Raw genomic sequence first — 20118 nt, 5'->3', positions numbered from 1 at the left:
TCCAAACAGCTCTGTTCTAAATGCTACAAGACCCAAAGCACTTTTTCTCAAATTCAAATTAATTGAAAAAACAAAATTAGCTGCCCCCTTGATCTTTATCCCTTTAACTGATAAAAATCTTCTGCTTCACCCTACCTTAAATTCTGAGAAACTGAAGCCTGAACCTTGTGCTTGCAACCATAAGAAACAGAGTCCTTCCAGAGATCTCCTTGCATCTGTTCAGCTGTGCTCTATCCATTTACTGAGCTCGCTTCTACCACGTAAACACCACCAGCTCGTGAACCTTATTTGTTCGCGTTCAGCGACACATTTTATTACATAACAGATAATCTTCAGCCATTCTCGTGGCATTACAGGACCCTGTGGATTTGTTGGTGGCGCTTTTTTCCTTTATTTTTTTTTTTAATCCAGAAAGGGAACCCCCAGCCATTATTAATGTCACCGCTTTTAACTCTCGAGTCATTGGATCTCGTTGGAAATCATTGTCACTCCAGCAAAAGCCAGGGCTTTTGGGTCAGCCCAGCTGTTCACTCCCCACTACTATGGGAGCTGCAAAAGGTGAAAGCACCATCAAAAAGAAGCCACAGGGTGCCCAAGATGTGCAGGGAAGAAGATGACAGTTCAATGTTTAGACCAGATGCTGTGAGGCAAAAGAGCGTTCTCTGTAATTCAAGAATTGTCCCTTACAAACTAAGCCCAACTTTTCACACAGAAGCATTTAAATGGGATTACTTCATTCTGTAGCTTCTCGTTTGTCTGCCTAGAGTTCTCCAAAGAGGCCAAAGTTTCAATCTTTTCTTTGTGAATGGCATCCTTCTCTTTGGTCACCTTCTCCACGGTCTGGAACACATCTTCTGCCATTTTGGCAGCCTATATATAAAGGGGGGAATAAAAATAAAAATAAAGACTCTTTAAAAATAAATAAAAAAAGACTCTTTGCTCTGAAAGCAAAAGATGAACCACAATACTTTATGCACAGCTCCACAGTTTGTCAGCTGCTTTCCAATTAAACAAGGACTTCAACTGGGAATTTATTTGCATTTTGAAGCTGCATAAAGTATAAAAATAAATGGACATGAGAAGATTCAAATCCATGCAGAAATAGATCATAACCCCATGCTTGTGTCAACACCAAGGAAGCCCGCTGCTTCTTTTTTAGTTGCTGGACTTCTAATTGCTACCACTGTGACTGCTCTTAGACTTCTAACCCCTTCAGACAGTAGTAGTTCAATCCATATTCACTTCCAACAGACTGCTCTGCTTTCAGAAAATGAGGAATTACAAAAAGCAGCTAAAATTTGGAAAAACAAAAAAATTAAAAATTAGGTATGGGATAAGGCAAATTATTGCATTTTTTTCAGTGTTGTTCATTATGCCTTCATAAAAGAAAACACTTCACCAGAATATTAAAATACTCAGGTAGGGATAATACATTCCTATTGGAAAAGTTGATTCCAATTTGCATTCAAATTGATTTTATGGGCTTCAAGCCACAAAAACTGAAGTTCAAAATACTTGGAGAATTTGTTGGCGGTGAATACAAAATACTTCTGTGAATAAAAAGAACACTAGAACTCTCCACGTCTTTAACAGACTGAAAATCCTACAACATAAATTTAAATGGTACTTACACTGCTTTTGATCCAATTATAGGAGCTGTATGTTGGTTTGTATTTTTTTGAGAAACTCAAATTTGTGGTTTGCTGTAATTTAACATAAAAAAGCCCAAAGATCTAATCTAAGACCTTATTTATGACTACTCTAGCTTTTAAGCCACGGAGCACTTCCACAGAAGGAGCTGCTCCATTCCTCTCCCCAGATTCAGGAAAGAAAATTTCCTTTTATTCACAGTTTACGCTGTTTGCTTGCAACATTCGGCCACAACATAGGCTTTTACATTTAGAAATACTTTTAAAAAAATATTAAAGTGTCTTTCAGACTCACAACTTGAAAAAGAACAACCCAAAGCAATGTACCGAGAGGGATCACAACCCCAGCCTGTTGGTACCGAGAGGAAACGCCGACTGTGCAGAGAGGAAACCGCTGGGTTAGTGCTTGGTATTAGTACGACCATACTTGGTTATTTTAACTGTGTGTCTCGATACCTCATTTTTTTGCGCTACCGTTTGGGCCTGGAGAGTCTCAACTGCGTTTAGTTTCAAAGCCAGATTGTTCATCTCCTCCTGCAGCATCTCGTTTTTGCCCTGCAACACCAGCAATTTGCCTGAGAGGTCACTATTAGTTTGTTCTAAAAGCGCTAGTTCCTCGCGCAATTTATAATAATCCTTGGAGAATTTCTCTTTCTCCTGCAGTACATGTTCCTTAACGACGAGCAGGCTCTTCTGCTCAGCAAGCAGGCTTTCATTTTCCTGAAGCAACTTTCTTCTCTCCTCCTCCGCCACCTCTAGCCTCTCGGAGACACGGCTGTGCAAGCCCTGGAGCTCTGCTTTCGATTTAGACAAAGAGGCAAAGTCACTCTTCAGTTGTTCAATGCTGGAAGTGAGCTGCTCTGTCTCTGCATGGAGGGTTTTGTTCTCTTGCATTATTTCCAGCAGTTTACCTTCAGATTTCTCTTTCTCCTGAATGAAAAGTGCTTTCTCAGCTAGAAATTCTTTGGTTTTCTCTCTCTGCTCTTCTATCTCCTTCTCTAAGACACTGATGTTGCTTTGAAGTTCCGTAAGTTCCAACAAAAATGATTCCTTGTCCTGTTTTCTAGCTTCCTTTTCTGTGGTTAAGTTTTCTTTCATAACTGCAACCTCTCCACTTAATTTCTGACACTTCTCTTGCAGTTCGGCCCTTTCTCTGGTCAGCACTTCCCTATCAGAGGAACAGGTCTTGAGTGAAGACGACAGGACCTGCTCAGCATGTGACACAGCAGCCAATTCATTTTCTAAAGTTCTTTTGGCTTCCTGGGCCTCTTTCAGAAGATTGGAGAGGTCACATTTACAGGCTATTAGTTCTTGATTTTCTAGAGTCTTCTTACTTAGTTCTTCCTTGAGGGCTTCAATGGAATCTTGGAGCACGGTGTTCTCTTGGGCCAGAGCTCTCTTTGCCGAGACTTCCAGTTCACATTCTCTCTTCAGATCAGAAACCGTGTTTGCAGAAGACTTGTTCTCGTCAAGAAGCAACAAGCATTTGCTCTCCAATTCATTCTTCTCTTGGAGAAGAGCTTCATTGTGCCTCTCAAATTGCAACGACTTATGAAAAATAGATTCCTTTTCTACATTCAGTTCATTTATTTTTTCAGTGAAGACTCTCTCAGCAAGTAAGGCATCTGCCGTGGTCTTGGCAAGCTTTTCAGTAATTGCCTTCTTTTCATTTAACAGCTCCTCCCTCTCAGCCAAAAGCCCTCGCTCTGACAAAGAAAGAGCCTCTTTTTCCTCGAGTAACCGGACACATTCAGAATCGGATCTCTCTCTCTCGGCTTTAGTTTCCTCAAGAAGACAAGAGAGACTAGCAAGGGAATCCTTCAACTCTGTATTGTCTTTCATCGCTTTTTTAAGTTCGTTCTGTTCTGTCTCTAGCTCTGCTTGCATCGCTTCTGCTCTCACTTTTAAAGCTTGCTTTTCGCCAGCCGTATTGTCTAAACTCACACGCAGCTCTTCCATGCTTTTAAGAAGTGTCTCCTTCTCAGACTGCAGACTCCCATTCGCCTGCAATAGACTGTTCATTTCAATCTTTAAGGCTTCATGTGTATTTGTAAGATCTGCATGTTTCCCTAGGACTGAATCTCTCTCTGCAGTCAGAGCTGACACTTCTCGCAGCAGCTCTCTTTGATCTCTGGCTAGGGCCTCACGAGAACTTTCCAGCTTCTGAATAACATCATCTTTGTCTTTAACAACTGCATCTTTCTCTTCCAAAAGTTTCTTCTGAGAACTCTCCAGTTCCTCCCGTTCCTTGACATGTTTCTGACACACCGCATCCACGGCATCTTTGTTGGCCTGAAGATCTTTCAGCTCTTGGAGCAAGGCTGACTCTGAAGACCGGAGAGCATCATTTTCTTGAGTTACCTTCAGAAGGTTTGTCTGTGCTGCCTCTATTTCAGAGAGTAATTTGCTTTTCTCAGAAATCAGTGCTACCTTTTCTGTGCTTTCCTGTTGGCTTTTTGCTTCAGCTTCTTCCTTCTGCTTTAGGACTTTTTTATTTTCTGAATTAAGTTCTTCAATTATTTTCTGAAGTTCTTCGCGGTCTTGTTGCATTAACGAAATCTTTGACTCCAGTTCTAGAAGTTTTGACAACAAGGCACCTTTCTCTAATTTTAAAGCATTCCCCTCCTGTGCCAAAGTCTCTTTTTCTGATATCAAATCCCTCGTCTTGTCTGACATTAGTTCAATTTCTTTCCTGGCTGATGCTAACTCAGAGCTTAAGGACTAGAGAAATAAAGTCAGGGAGAAGGGAAAACAAAAATGAAGTCAAGCAGACAAATGAGAAATGTTGTTTAAGGGCAAATAGAGTTATTGGAATTTAAGTTTTAAACCAGTGTATACACTGACACACAGTCCCTGAGCAAAGTCAGCTGCTGACAGCCACCCCTGGCATTCCATTCCATATCACCTGCCATCCGCAAGAAAACTTTTCAGTGGTTAAATAATAACGATTGGAAAAAAAAAAAAAAAGAGATGGTTTGAAGGTTCCTCCATTCAAGACTTTGTCTTGTCTTCAAAACTACTCTCAACAAATTTTTCTGAATCTAAGTTACTCAGAAAGAAAAGCCACAGAACGATTTCACGAGAATCTGGGTGAATTAAAATGCAGGGGTTTATATTAGATATGGCATTCCAATTTTCAAATTCACCTCCTGTAGATAATTCTCTCCAAAATTCTGTCCAAAATATACTGTCATAATTCATTTAACAAAACACACCACATCAGTGGTGCGTTTCAAGTTAAGTCGTGTGTCAATTTATACACTAAATATGTCGTTAAAGCATAAAACAGACTAAAGCAAATAACTAATAAGGGATGAAAGCAAGCAGTAATGTCAAGGAAACAGGAGGAAAAAAATTACTGAAGTCAAGTGCTATTAAATAGCTGCACATAATATGGGGTCGTACTACAAAACAAAACTCCAGGTAACACTTTAAAATGAAACAGTTTGCAAAATATTTTAAAATTCATGTGTTTAATAAACAGAGAATAACGTTTCGCTCCAACTGACTGTGCTGAGTCAGATGTCCGTGAAGATGAAATGTTAATGCCATAGAACCGTATTTCATGGATTCTTGTGTAATCTAGAGAAGACAACCAATTGGTCACGTTTGCTTCCCTTGCCTAACCAATATCAATCTACCCTGGAAAAGTTCAAAAATAAAGTCTGTGAAAATCTACGGAATGGTGAATCCAGGAAAAAAAGCAGTGGTTTGCTGAAACCGAAAGGTTCAGACTTAAAAATTACTTGCAGAGTACCGAGGTATACGTACTTTGGCCTGTTCCGCTTGCTTTTTCAGCTCCTCAGCCTGCGTTTCTAACTCGTCATTCTTCTTTTGTGCAGTTTTCAGTGCCTCTTCTGCATCCAGCAAGTTCTGCTTAAACCCCTTGATATCCGCGTCATGTTTAGTGATCATCTCGGAAGTTTCCTTTTCGTACTTTGCCTGAAGGTCCTTATACTGATTCTGGCTCATCTCAATTTGCTTTTTCTGGTAGAAGACAGAACAATTGGAGCACAGTTAAAGCAGCAGTGGGACTCTTAACTAATCTGCACAGAGGTAGCTAGTGCTTTTTAAAGTTCTTCTTACCATGTCCATTAGTTGATCCTGCATATTTTTCAGTTCTGCTTGATGAATCTTGAGAGTTTCTTGCTGACTCTGCTCAGCTTTCTGTGTTGTCTGCTCCACATTTTTCTGAAGCTGAACAGCCTTTTCATTTGCTTTTGTAAGCTCAAGTTGTATTTGCTCCAACTGCCTAGAAAGACCAAATAAAAGAACATTACTTTTTGCTGACAGCATCACAAGCACAGGAGATGAAAGACTGAATTATGCTGAAGTTCTATATTCTGACCAAGCATTTAGAAAGAGATTTAATTATTTAACATATAGGGAATGTTCTGCTAAATTTAATATACGCAAGCTAGACCCAGCACTTGCTCATGTGCAGAGCAACACAGTGGCCAGTTACTTTGTCTCCAGTCTAGGGGTTTGTAAAGATAAAGAACAACTACAGTACATACAATTTTTATTTGAAACAAAACACATTTTCTCTTGCTAGACAAAAATGTGAACCAAATCTTTTATGTATCAGAATAAATCAAGTTCATCAGGTAATCAAGTAATTACGGAGCACAATTAGAAAACAGCCGAGATTATTAAAAGCGTTGTTTACTCTGGGCCATGAGAAGCATGTTACATAAGAATTTTAGAATTATAAGTGTTAGATGCTCTTCAAATCACTCTGAGGAGACTGCTTTGATTAATTTAGTTTGATAGAATAAGATCATTTGTCATATCAATGTGACACTCGGGAGTATCTTCCTCAGAGATTTACAAAAAGATCAAAGGAGAAGCTGGGAGCGCAGGAGCAAAGAATTGCTGTGAAAACGTTCCCAGAGTGACGGAATACCTTTCTTTTAACCGGAGCTCATCATTCATTTTCGTAAGCTGGGCAGAGCTGTCTCCTGAAGACTTCATGATCTCTGCGATATCATTTTCAAGTTTGCTTTTAGCTTCTATCAGTTGCTGTTCTCTCTCTTCTCTCTCCTTCAGTTTCTTCTCCATCTCTGAGCAAGACAAAGGTTAGCAGTCTAGTAAGTTTAAGAAAACGGGTATGCACAGACCAGCTAGAAGATGGTAAGGGCTATAAGCAGAGCAATATCGATGCTACAAGAGCTTGCAAATTACCCCTTTAAAATTAAAAATTATGGTTGCTTGACTTTTGAACTGTTAGCTGTAGCAGAAGGTCAAGAATTCTTCAGAAATAGTAAAGAAGCAACTAGTCAGGAACTCGTTTCTTTCTGAAGTGATCCACTTCACTTCAGGCCACGAGAAGTTGATATGAGATCTACCCATACCCGAGGGTAACCCAGCGGTATCGTAGCAGAGGTTCAAGCATCTCCCAGGCCAGGCGACTCGCCAGCTGTTTAGCAGAGCAGCAGAAGGCAAACAGCGCAAGCAGCGTGAAGCTACTGCAATAAAACAGCTCAGTGTAGGGCAGGCACTGCCATGAAGGGCAAGAGCACTCCTCAGGCTCACTTCTACAGTCCCAACAATGCCTTGGAAAGGCTTCTTGACAGGGTACATCATCATTCTTAATTTCCTTCTACATCGGTTTTAAATCGAGACGTACAACTAGAAAGATATGGGAGGACTCTTCTCCTACATGATAGGAAGACAACCAGACTAATGTACTATCTTTTTGATGTCCCTAAAAAGAAAGCACTGTGAGGACAAGGCTTCTGTGAATTAATTACCCTAACGTTTGTAATGCTTCAGTCCGGTCCCCAAGCCTTTGTCTGGTATTAGACCATCAACACAACACGATTTTGTTTCAATGTCAAGCAAGAATTTAATTTAGCTATTGATCTGCAATACACTCAGCCAGGATGTCTACTGCTGTACCGCTCTATTTCCTTAACATCACGGTCACCTTGCTGTGTGCCACGGTGCCACAAAAGCTGTTTTCTGCCCAGAAAAAAGGTGCTTTTTGGGGGGCATATGCATTTGTGAAAGCATTATATATTTTGATGTGGTGAGCTGAGCAGGAGGCATTTGAAAGCAAAGCTGATGCATTTTTAAGAACATTCCATTTTATCACTTCCTTACCAGTCAAACTAGACTTCAGCTGTTCCAGTTCTGAAGACATGAGTGCAAACTGCTCTTCTTTTTGGTTTAGTTTTTTTATTGTTTCTACGCAAGTAAAATTTTGAAAACAAAGTTAGTAACTACTTCAATGAAGACAATTCCACCTACTTGCAAGGTGTATTACTCTTAAGAGGCTGCAAGCAATCCTGTCCTTCTCACAGGTGCTGAAACTGCTGTACCAGCAGGTGTGTGAATTTGAAAACACATGGGAAAAAAACCCCATCTTTACTTTGCAGCATCGATTTTCTTATTTTAAGTCCTTTGTTTAGTTTAGCAGCAGACATACCTTGCATAGTTTGTTGAACGTTTTCTGCTTCGTCAGCTGCACTAGTAAACTTTTCTTTCTGAAAAATGATAAAAAACTACAGTAAGGTTTGGTAAGAGCGGGATAATTCAACCACTGCACTTATATTAGGTGTTTTTCAAGCACAAAATAGAACAGTCTTCACTCCTGCCATAAAAACACCTGAAGGTTTTGAATTACAGTTTAGCATAGATATATCCAGCAACAAAAAGCAAGATTCTCCCTTGCCTTGGTTGCAAGCAAGTCCCTAAATATTCCAAATAACTTCTCCATCAGCTAGTACAGCAACACAACTGCAGCCACAGAGTCCAGCGTAGGAGACGCGATTTCTGGGTCTCAATGCAAGAAGCTGCACAGTGGCCGCCTGCAACCCTGAGATTGATCTCATACCAGTGTTTTCCAGCTTTAGCAGGAGGGAGAGACGCTAGGCTGTAAAGGGAGGATACTGAGGAAGGTAAGAAGTGAGACTCTTCCACCGACTTCAAATATTTCCTATGGCCATGGAAAAATTTTATCACAGGGAGCGTAAAACCAAAAGGCATGTCTTTTTGTCACTAATCCTGGCATGGTTTCTCAGGAAAATCTCATCCAACTACAAAATACTTGCAAATTTAAGTAAATTTGCAAAATGACGCATCAGAAGAAAAACGCGGTCAAAAATCGTGTGTAAGACACAGGTCTACCATGCGTTCACTTGTGCAACCGTTGTAGTAAAAGGCCCTGCATTCCTTAAGGAGTAGCCTAAATTGAAACTACATGCTGCTTTTGATTTGGTTTAACAGTTTATCTGAACAACGTGAACAGACGACTTCTACTTAGACAAAACATATGATATCCCAGAACTCAGAATGCTCTTCCCATTCTGAGACAGATCCTGTGAGTCACAAACCTTCTTCTCATGAGTAAAATAGCTCTGAAAGACTTTGCTCGGGGTTGATCCACAGATTTCAGTTACACTCTCGCCAAGAAAACCAAAAGCCAAAGGATAAAGTCAAAATTTTTGGGTATTACTCACCAAAACTTGAAGTTCCTTTTCCAAAGAATCTTTAACTTGATTTACTGCACTCAAGTTTTTCTCAAGGTCAAGAAGCTTTTGCTCTTTGCCCTGCAGTTCTTTGGCCAGATTACTAGCCTAACAAGGACGATGAAATGGAGTAAAATAAAATTAAAAACATGAATGAAAAAATAGGAAAATTAAAAGTTGAATCTGAAAGAAATAACTATAATATCAAAAACCACTCTAAGATGAAAAATAAAAAACAAACTGTAGAAAAAAAAGGTGATGTGTTAACAGAGTGAAGGTGATTTCCACTGATGATCACATACATCACAGTACTACTTGCATCTTGGAATTATTTGAAATCATTGAAATTTAGTTCACTTGGAATTAATGCTGAAAACATTATTTAATGGCAGACAGTTTTGAGTACATTCAAGTTTTCAAAAGAAACTTCCAGCATTAGTTGAACGAGCAGTTTTAGTTCTTTACATTTTTAATTTTTTAACTTATCAATTCTGCATTATACTGGCGATTCAGACACACGCAGGGCTGTAATTTTTCAAAAGGCTCTGTACCACACCCAGAGGTAGTGCAGAAACCTGCTGCGACCTCAAAAAGAGTCACAGGTCCATAGAAATGCAGTACCCTGGAACCATCTGCGAAGGGTTTAGGAAAGCTATTTCCAGTTATTTTCCCACTACTCTTACCGTTAAAGCTCTAGCTTGGGGATGTGGAGGAACCCGTAAGATGAAACAGTGTCGTCACACCTTTGTTCCTAGTTGCAGCGGTGGAACAACTTTCAAGTACCGAAATGCCACTTGATCAACTTGAAGCTGACGTTTCACCCAAACCCAAGAAAAATCTTGGTAAGATACACCACGCTGCAGTGATACTGCTGCAAAGGAGCACCCAACAGCATTGCTGCCTACCCTTGTCGTTCCACCAGGATCTTTTTTAACTTTCCTGTGTTTTTAGTAGCCTCTTCCATCATCTTGTTTAATGAGAGGCAAAGCAGAGAAGGTACAGAGGCAACACTTCTCCACTGATACCCAAGTCACCTTTTATGTGAATACCTCTACCACCAAACGTTAAAAGCGGGTATGATACGTGGATTCTTCTCCCAAATGAGCCAAGCTAACTTTTCCGTAACACAAAGCTTCCAGCAGAGGCATGCCAAAGGTACAGAAAGAGTTTCGTTTTCTTTTGCTTAGTGGTGCAGACTGAGCACTCGAAACCTGTCATGACCCAGCGATCGCTTTCTCTAAACCTCCTCAGATGGTATCATGATACACAATCAATAAAGCTTGTTTTTTTTTTTTCTGTGATGTGTTTGCTACAGCAGATGAGAAGAGTACAAATGTAAAATAAAAAGAAAGCAAAAATAAAAGGATGGATGTTGATACAAACCTTGCTACTTCCATCAATCTTTTCAGTCTCTAAATTCTGAATTTGTTTCTCAGCTGCCTCAAGCTGCTCGCTAAGTTTCTGGATTTCCAATTTACCTTCAGAATTGGCTTTCTGAAGTGCAGCAAGGTCCAAAAGCTTTTCTTCAGCAGCTTTGATCTGTGGTGTAAGACTATCAATAACTTTGGTTTGTTCATTGTACTTGGCTTGCAGTACCTCTAGCTCCTTTACCTTTATTTCAGCTTCCTGCAATTTGTTTAAAGTGTCTTCCATTTCTACTAGATGCTGATCTTCCACGCTTTCCAGTTTGGTCTTCAGGCTTTCCAGGGTTTGATCTTTCTCCTCTGTGACTGCCAACAGCTTTGCTTTCAGCGACTCTATCTCTTTTAAATGATGAGATTTTTCATTTTCCTGCTTCAGCTTTAAATTTGACATCTCATTTTCATAGTCTAATTTAATCTTCTCAATCTGAGTCTTTAACTCGGCAAATTCTGCTGTCTCAGCCCCTACACCCTTGCTGAAAGAAACTTTTAGTTCTTCCATTGCTTGCTGATGGGAGGCAATTGCAGACTCCAGCTTCGACTTCCATAGCTCTATTACATCGGAATTTTCCTTGTTGGCGTGATCCAGCTTCGTTTTCAAGGACTCGTTTTCTTTTGCCACTCTCTCATTCGAAGCTGAAAGGGATTTGATCTCTTTCTGCAATGCCTCTTCACTAATGCCGAACTTCTCTTTCAGTGAATTCATCTCGTTCTGATGTTCTTTGCTAAGCGTGGCCATTCTTTCTTGCAAAGAACTGACTTCTTGTAACAACGAAAGAGAAGTGTCCACATCGTCGATGTGTTTACTAGACTCTAATCTCCCTCGGAGCTCAGCTACTTCCTTCACCCGCAATGCTAGATCTCTTTCTAGTTCCATGATGCGAGATTTTTCTGATACCGTGGCCACCTATGATTAACAGTATTTGAAGAAAAGAGGAAAGAATTATAACACATATGTTAATATAGAAGGCTCAGGCCTCACTGAAAAGAAACCACTGAGCGCTGCAAACTAACACCATGACCGTATTCTTACCTTTGAGCTTCATTGTCAACTCTTATTTCTATGGAAATTCTAGAGAAATCTTATAATAAAAGTAAATGCTGCTTTGACACAGAAGGCTGTGAAACAAAACGAGTCATTGCTTCATTCATGTATAAATTATTGCCTTACGGAAAAAAGTCCGTGTCTTTGTACAACATGCATATTATTCTTTCTAGAGGTGCCACTTTTAAAAATTCATTTTTCTTATCCAGAAATGACGACTTGCTAAGCACCTTACAAATTACGCTTACTTATATCATCAATGTTTAACAAAATGTTTCTCGGAACCATTTTAAAGCAGACTGAAAAAGAAAGAAGAACCCCGAGGTCTTTATTTGTTGAAATAATGGCTTCCATATTCATCTCATGCCAGCTATGAGACTGTCAGAGAAAAAGGCAAACACATTTTTAGCCTACAAATCCTTTGAAACTCCTGCTATTATCCACTGCATTGTTTGTTCTCTCTGACAGAGCGTCCTCCCGTTATTTGAGCTTCCCACCAAGTGCTGAAGCAGCTCGTGGCACAGCAAAGCCACTGCGAGTATTTCTAATTTGGAAGTGACTGTTGCAATCTCCTTGTTATATCGATGTTCCTAAAAAAAGACCTTTCTTACCTGCAACAGCTTTTTAAAAGTACTTATTACAGAGTCCATGCTTGGGTTTATAATATTCACCCCTACCTCGACTTCAAGAAAAGCCGTGCATGTGAGCAGGAAAACAGATCTACAGCTATATATATATCCTTAAAAACTGGTATCTGCTGAACTTCTGACTTGTGACAAAGTATATCCGGTCATATTTTGACAGGCAACAGTAGAGCTAATGATGCTGGGATATCCCTGACAAGATTATGTCATGGGTGGAAAAAAAAAACCAAAATTAAAAAGCCACTTCAAACCGTGACTTGACAAAGGTTGGACTCAATGATCTTGAAGGTCTCTTCCAACCGAAACCGTTCTGCGATTGCATGATTCTAAGTAGTACCACAACTATTTAAGACCTCGGAAACCAAGCCCCAAATGCTCAGTTTGTGTTAGAAGCACTGGCACAGTCCATTTTACTTTTTTCGCATTTAATGAACTTTGCTACTTCTAGAAATGAACGACAGAACCTTCTCTTATGCCAATTCACAGTCCCTTTTGCTACTTCTGGCTCAGATCCGAGTATTAATTCTGCAGTTTCAAGACATCTTACCTGAATTCTTCTGAAGAAATGAGTATACATGCACAGGCATACACTTGCATACCACTGAAGCTCAAAATTAAGGCTAATTTTTCAAGTGTTCCAGCTAGATCTAGAGCAGGTACCAATCACGGCAGGAGCAAAGCATCTGTTTCAGAGTGTGTTATACCCAGTAGACTGTGTCATCAGAAATCTTCCACAACACAAATCAGTCTCGTTATTGAAATAGTGAAAACCATTACCCTAGTATCTTCTAACTCCCTCTGGAGTTTGTCAGCTTTGGTCTTTTCAAAGAGCAGGCTCTGTTCAAGCTCCTTAATGCGGGCATGCTCCAGTTTGGTCTGCGTCTGTTAGTAAAAAGGGAAAGGAAGAGAACACAACGGTGCCACCATCACATGCCAGCACAAGAGGAGGGAGCCACATGCAGGCCGTGCTGCCAGAATCTTCTACCAATGATGAGCAGAGAAGATGCAGGGGTAAAATGAACAGGGGAATGCCATGGATGAGAAAGATGGGCTGAAAGTGTAAATGGACTGACGTGTAATAAAAAACAAAAGTAAAAAAAACAAAAGTAAAAAAAAACAAAAAAAAATCACAAACGAAGAAATATGAACAAAAGTTTCATGCAGCCAAGTAGAAGTTATTTATCAGTACATGAAGTTTTCAGCACAAATTAGAATAGTTATGTAAAAAATATATATGTGATATATATATAAATATCTCTATACCTGCTCTAACAGGATGATCAATCCCTTTCTTTGTCATCCCCCTAACTTTTTTCTTTAATATATTGGGCTTATTTTCTAAATTATTTAGTTACTAACCAGGGGACAAGAGTTCACTACTGAAGCTCATGTGACAAACCAAAAATTTTTTTTTTTCTTTACATAGTAGCTGTATCTCAAGCCTCAGCAATAAAAATCCTTCTGGGCAAGAGCTAGGAACATTAAGGTTCATTTGTCACTATGGTATGAATTATTGGAATAGAAAGAGAAAGAATGGTTGTCTGTAACTGCAGAACTCGCCTAGTTTTTTCCCCTCCTCCTCTTTCAGTAAGGAAGTAAGCAACAAGTAAGATTCTCCAAAACCTGGTAAAAAAGTGAATCAGACTGATTGCTCTATAGTTACCAAAGGCTAAATGCATTGAAGAAGATGTGGAAGTAAGGAGTGGGGGGAAAAAAAAAAAGGAAAAGTAAGATCTTTGTAATTCTACAGGTCTCTCAAGAGAAGCAGGAAGCAGATGAAATTAAGTGAGCAGATAGCTCCTGCCTTTGCTTACAAAGGAGCAGAGTTTTTAGCAATAAAAGAGAATACTGGATATTCTGTCTTGATACCCAGATACTCCCAGAGGCCCGCAAGAGAGCTTGAAGTCTGAGAGATGCAGGTCAAGTCCAGCAGCTAGTTCAAAGGTGACCTGCACCTCTGAAGCAGAGAACAAAGTGAGGAGGAACAAAGCTGGGTTGACAGTTGGACTTGGGTGATCTTACAGGTCTTTTCCAACTTTATGAGTAAGAAAAAAGAAATATCCAGAGGTAAGAGCCAGGTGCCACGCTTATTTCTGAAGTGCTGTTAGTTTAAATCTACTAAACAATCCAAATTATTACAAGGATTAAGGAGTCTATTGCTGCTTCACAGTGTCTTTTCCAAAAAGAGCAGCTTTTCAGGGCGTGTGTGCACTGAGGGGATGATGGATGCCCAGAAGAAGACTGAATGAAGCGAAGATGTGTTTATTAACCAAAGAACTTGCATCATCAGTCTTGATGAAAGTCCTTTGTGGAGCTTAAGTGCCCCAGAAGAAAGTAACCCCCAGACCCTGCCAACTACCATACCAGGTGAGAGTCCTGCGAGTCATAGGCTGGACTTGATGATCTCAGAGGTCTTTTCCAGCCTCAACAATTTTGTGATTCTGTGATTCTGTGACCCCAACAGGACTGAAAGAATCCAAAAAGGCAGTAAGACGCGCAAGAAATTCCAAAGCCACAGCGCAGCAGCATGTGCACAGCTGGCGGGGTGCTGCTGCTTCTCTGATCTTTGCAATATGATATTTCAAAATCCCCGCAGAACTGTGTTATTTATAGACTGACAAGCTGATTAGCACTGCCTCCAAACCAGCCGCAGCAGTTAAAGATCTTAGGCAGGCTCTGCAGAGCAAATGGGATGGGGATGAGCCTCTCGTTTTGCTTCAGGCCTGTTCTCCTCCACACACAGCATTCCTCCCGACACCATCAAGTTATCTTCTTTCCCGAAAGCGTGCAGACATCTGGCAGCTTAATTTTTGCAGCATTTTTCCAGCTGAACACAGTTGGCTGCTTTACTGTGTAGTTGCTAGGTTCAAAATATGAAAATCCACAAATGCTAAAAGTTGCTCCTTAGATTTGTCCATCTTTTGAAATTCCAGAGCAGATTTGTTTCTGTCAGCAGATGACCTTCAGCATATACGGGGAAAACAAAAACTACAAGAACACGATTCCCGGGTTTGCCTCCCACTGCCTTTGAAAATGGAACTAAGTATTCTAAGGGAAATAACACCATTTTATAAACGGCTATAACTCAGTCCCCTCTCTCTCTGAGACAGATTAGTATTAGTTCTGATCCACAACAAAATTATAAAACCGAAGAGTAATCAATAATCTATACTGAATATTCACACCTTTCTTGCTCTAATTCACCAAAGAAAAAAAAAAAAGAAACCCCAAACGTGACACTTGTAGAATTCTCCCCTCATGACTTTGCAAAATACGCTAACTTAAGTTTTTCTATGCTACATAAACCGCTTTGATCATTAATTTTATAGACATCGCTTTACTACTGCAAGGACCAGACATACCATCACTGATTTGGGTGGTTTTTTTTAATCCCATCTCTTACATAGTAAACTACACACTAAGTTAAAATCCTACCAAAATGGAAATAAAAGGTTAAAAAAACTACTCCAGAGATCTTTGCTGGACACATTGTTTCCCATTTAGAGCATGAAGGATTATCCTTTAAACAAATCTGATTTCCAAGGGACAGGCTCCAGTTGCCCCAACATAAAAATCAGCGCAAAATTTTGAATCGCGCAATTTTCTCTCCTGATCATCCAGAGAGAAACTTCTAAGTGATCGTGTTTCTCTTTGAGCACAGTAAACTGAGAAGAGCAGAGTACTACAAAAAGAAGAAAAGAATTTGATTTTAAACACTAACTTGTATGGAAAAGAAAAAAACAAACCACCAAACCACAAAACAAACCAAACAAGAAAGGCAGCATCTTCACCTTCTCCAAAGCTTTGCAATTACATTAAGAGTGATGGGGAAACGGGACGAGCCTTACTCTGCCTTGAACCTTAAAGAATTCCACTCGAATAAACTTTGGAGACCGACATCAGCTATTTTCAGCCCTTATGTATTCCAGCTACTCTTCCCCGTCAAAACAAACCTCACTGTTAAATACTCCATCTCTAAGTCCAACTGCGAAATTGTGCTGAAGCCATAAATGCTGATAATCAGCTCTCAGGCAAGGGCAAGACGACCTCCAGTCTCTTCGTGCTGCGAAAACAATCACAGAACACGACTGAGATTATGAAGCAGCAGCCTAGAAACTAAGTGACCACCCACTTCTCTCCTTAAAAGAGTGAAGATGTCAAAATTTTTAATGGAAAAATCAGCATAGGGAAATCAAGGGTAAAGATAGGATTAAACAAGGAGTGCACAAAACGAGAGAAAGGAAGGGCACATGCAGATTTACTTCTAACACACCGTGAGCCTGATTGGAAGAATAGAGGAGACCCAGATCGCTGAAGTAGCTTCGCAAAAGGAACACCTAAGAACGCACAGCAGGAAATCAGTTTTAGTCTCGAGAACTTCCTATCTCGGCTGGGGATGCAGCAGAGGAGGCAACCTTGGGATCAATTTTTCTGAGTCCAATCAAAGAGAGGGATTTAAATCCCACTATTCTGAGCTGTGGCAAGATTAAACGTCTTGTAAAGTGACTTCTGTTTTCCAGCAGCAGGGATTTTTCCCTACCTAATTTAGAGAGAAGCTACATGAAGATACAGTAAAACCAGACAGGCTCTGCACGCTAATTCTGCAGGTATTTTTAGTTATCCCTTCCCTTAGCCTTTTATGCCAAAAAACCAAAACAACTAAGGGGAGGTGGGGAACATCCTGATTCTTTCCTTCCATGAACCAATCGGCCAATTGTGTATTGCATCTATTGAAAGTAGTAGGAGCTCAGAGGAAAGCATGCAGAATTTTGTGACGAAAGCAACTAAAATCCCATGTTTCCAGACGCTGGCCAGTCATCTTCTACAAGCTCCTATACTCTTCAATCAGTTGCAAAGTTTTTGACCCTAAACAATTCTAACAACACGTTTGCCCTCTCTTCAGTTAATGGGGATTATAACGTTTAGTCATTACACACATTCTTTTCGGTAAATGTTGTAATTGCTCTGAAAGCAACATGCACACAAATACTAGAGTCAATGTTTCAATAACAGATTATGCAGTTAGTGAATAAGTATAAGCATTTTCTGCACACAATCTGTTAACATGGGATGTCTCTGCACATTTAAGTGCCCTCTTACATTTTCTGGGTCTTCCGAAATCTGCCTCTTTCGCTATCAGTAAAATTAAAAAAAAAAAAACAACAAACAAAATATTTCACCTGCAGACTTAGCACTATCATTGCAACACAAACAACAGGACAAATTTCATCACTGTGAATTCAGTTTAAACTCTTGAACTTACGCACCTTGACAAACCAGAGTGTTTAAGATGGTTTGCCATGACCATCAACTACTTTTACAAAAAACAAAAAAATTAAATTTTCCATGGACTAAAGAACAAAAGGAGCATTCTATGAAGAGCCTAGGTAGGTATCTTAAAATGAATGGAAGACTAAAATAAAAGAAATGTTATATGAAATGGGTAATTTCCATAAGGCTAGCACTTAGATCACAAGATGTTCACAGAAGCACGAGTTACTTAACTTTGTACTTAATGCTGTGCAAGAAGTTCTGGTACTTTTCTGTTTAGACAACAGTAGAGTAGAGCTACTAAAACATATCTCGCTTTTTCATTTGAAATTTGGGATAAAAGTTGGCAGAGTTCAAATACTGGAGAGCAAACCTTCATTAAATGTTTCCTATTCTGATTGTGTAACAGCATACTGTGTTTTAGCCCAACGTTATTGTTATGCAAATACAGTAGAAAGATAAAAATTGCACACATTAACTGCTGTTTAAATTTTGTGTACAATAACTCTCAAGACAAAACATTTTTTGCTAATCGATCTTTCCTCAGGAAGTCTTGGGGATTATTCAAAAAGCTGACTGAAGACAAACAGGACTAGTCTTCAAAATCAATTTCTAACTAATTGCAATTTCATAACTTCAGAATGATTTTTTTTTTTGTTGGTGGTTACTTTAAGGCAATTTCAGAAACATCAGTAAGATATAAAGTATCAAAAAGTAGATTCCTTTATGAATTAATTTGATTTCTCTAACCTACACCCATGTCACAGCAGAGCCCTTGCTGAAGCACGTAACTGAATTAAGGGTCAATCCTGTTGTTTCAGGATGGTTGGCTTACTCAAGGGCTGCAGAACTGGGAATCGCTTTCACGCGCTTTGCTTTCACTTGGCCCAGCATTGCATTTTTAATCGTTCCCACCTTTCTCTTCCAGAGAACAGTACACTTAATCTGAACTGACCGTGTTTCTGTGTCCTACTACACAGCCTGTTTACAAAGCTGGAGATATTTTACCTCTAGGTCTCCTTTGGTAATGGATTCTTCCTCCACACGGAACTGAAGGTCTTCAACTTTCCTGTGGGGACAATTGATTAAAATTCAGATAACGTGGAAAGAAAACGCTTTCAAGCTCACTTTTCAGCAGAAATCAGAACTACAGCGACATCAGGACAGTCACAACCTGGAAAACAGGAGGTTCAGGCTAAACGTAGAGAAATACTTCTTTACTGTGAGGGTAACGGAGCGGCAGAACAGGCTGCCCAGAGAGGGTGTGGAGTCTCCTTCTCCGGAGACTTTCAAAACCTGCCTGGATGTGGTCCTGTGTGACCCTGCTCTGGCAGGGGGGTCGGACCAGATGACCAGAAGTCCCTTCTAACTCCTGCCATTCTGTGATCACTGTGATTGTACCAGCAAACTGCAGGAAACATTAAGAACTCCCTCACAGGAAGCACTGGAGAAAAGGAAAGAAGCGAGGAGTGAGGAGCAAATATCTGACTTAAAATTTGCTACAAGTTATTTCTTTCCTCTCCTGACTCTGGTACACCTCAGTGAACAAGGAGGCAGATCTCCTTTTCCCACTTGATCCTTTCAACACCAGAAGATGCCGCAAAAGAAAGAGACAAGCGTGGCTTCATTCCTTTGTATTACACACGCTGCTGGCGCCCGCAGCCGGGCTGACAGATGTAGAAATCAGCGCGTCAAAGGAGGTTACAAGTCATGGATGTCTAAAATAAAAGGACAGTAAGAACTTAAAACTCGAAGTGGGTCTCAGCGATGCGCTTTGGGAAAACGGAGTATTAGAGATTATTTGACTTTGTGTCACTGCCACAGCTGACTTGAATACATATTGCAGAGAGCTTGCAAAGTAAATAAGCTGAGAGCAGCGAGGAGGAAGGAGAAATATTACACCGCCGAAGCGGTGAAATGTTTTCCCGGCTGTCGGACGTCACTCGGGTGAGCGGGCAGCAGGCGCGGAGCAGCACTGCCGGGCTGCCTAGCAACACGCTGAAGGTGAGCTCAAGGCCATGGAGGATTGCGGTAAAACAGACCCCACCGACCTGGCATCCGGCGAAAGTAGGTCTGCGGCCAGGCTGCCCGAGGTGCTGCAAAGCTGGTGGGGTTTTTTGTTGTTTTTATATTTTATTTAAAACCCTACTGCATTACGTCATAGAAAATATACAAATAACTCCACATCTAACTCCACCACTTATTTTGAAAACGCAGAGTGGGCCCCATTAAAAAGGCAGCATGAAAATTGTAAAGGGATCACCCGTTGCATTCTCTTAACTCCGATTTCTAGTTTTAGGGTGGCCTTTCGGAGAGGTTCACGTCTGACTGATCGTAGGGGTGCACACGAGCCCTACAGGGCAAACTCACGATGGGTTTCTAAACAGATTCTCACTTTTCAAAAGCATTCCAAATCCACCAAAACAATCTCTCAGATTATTTCCTCACCTAACCTTGTCCCAACAATTTGTCAGATTATTTCCTTTCCTAACCTCATTTTACCCATCTGGTAATCTCAGTTCCTTTCTTCAAGTGTTTACAGGAGGCTATTAGAAAAGGCATTAAAATTAATGGCTTTGATAATTTCCCTGTAAATGGCAGATCCTACCTAGAAGC

General features: G+C 40.2%; 2 protein-coding genes across 4 annotated transcripts in view; both read right to left on the bottom strand.

Moving 5' to 3' along the window:
* Positions 1–20118, bottom strand: part of CLIP1 (CAP-GLY domain containing linker protein 1) — a 57018-nt gene that overhangs the window by 17431 nt on the left and 19469 nt on the right. Inside the window, exons 7-17 of one of the 3 annotated variants that reach the window (XM_009868818.1) lie at positions 18511–18571; positions 17332–17364; positions 13009–13113; positions 10505–11449; positions 9113–9229; positions 8080–8137; positions 7755–7838; positions 6556–6712; positions 5736–5901; positions 5421–5636; positions 733–870 (exon numbers count right to left, since the gene is read on the bottom strand). In XM_009868818.1, coding sequence (XP_009867120.1) covers positions 733–870; positions 5421–5636; positions 5736–5901; positions 6556–6712; positions 7755–7838; positions 8080–8137; positions 9113–9229; positions 10505–11449; positions 13009–13113; positions 17332–17364; positions 18511–18571 — 2080 coding nt within the window. The remainder of the gene's footprint in view (positions 1–732; positions 871–5420; positions 5637–5735; positions 5902–6555; positions 6713–7754; positions 7839–8079; positions 8138–9112; positions 9230–10504; positions 11450–13008; positions 13114–17331; positions 17365–18510; positions 18572–20118) is intronic. The other 2 variants (XM_009868820.1, XM_009868821.1) reach the window with 2 other exon arrangements.
* Positions 2049–4561, bottom strand: LOC104273478 (trichohyalin-like). The gene is made up of 2 exons (XM_009868822.1): positions 4555–4561; positions 2049–3976 (listed from the first exon to the last, which is right to left on the bottom strand). Exons 1-2 carry the CDS (start codon positions 4559–4561, stop codon positions 2049–2051), a joined length of 1935 nt encoding a protein of 644 aa, XP_009867124.1.

Source organism: Apaloderma vittatum, unplaced genomic scaffold (genome assembly GCF_000703405.1).
Source record: "Apaloderma vittatum isolate BGI_N311 unplaced genomic scaffold, ASM70340v1 scaffold18644, whole genome shotgun sequence".
In the NCBI taxonomy this organism is placed as follows: Eukaryota; Metazoa; Chordata; class Aves; order Trogoniformes; family Trogonidae; genus Apaloderma; species Apaloderma vittatum.
The sequence above is the reverse complement of the archived record's forward strand: the minus strand, read 5'-3'. Positions and strand labels throughout refer to the sequence as shown.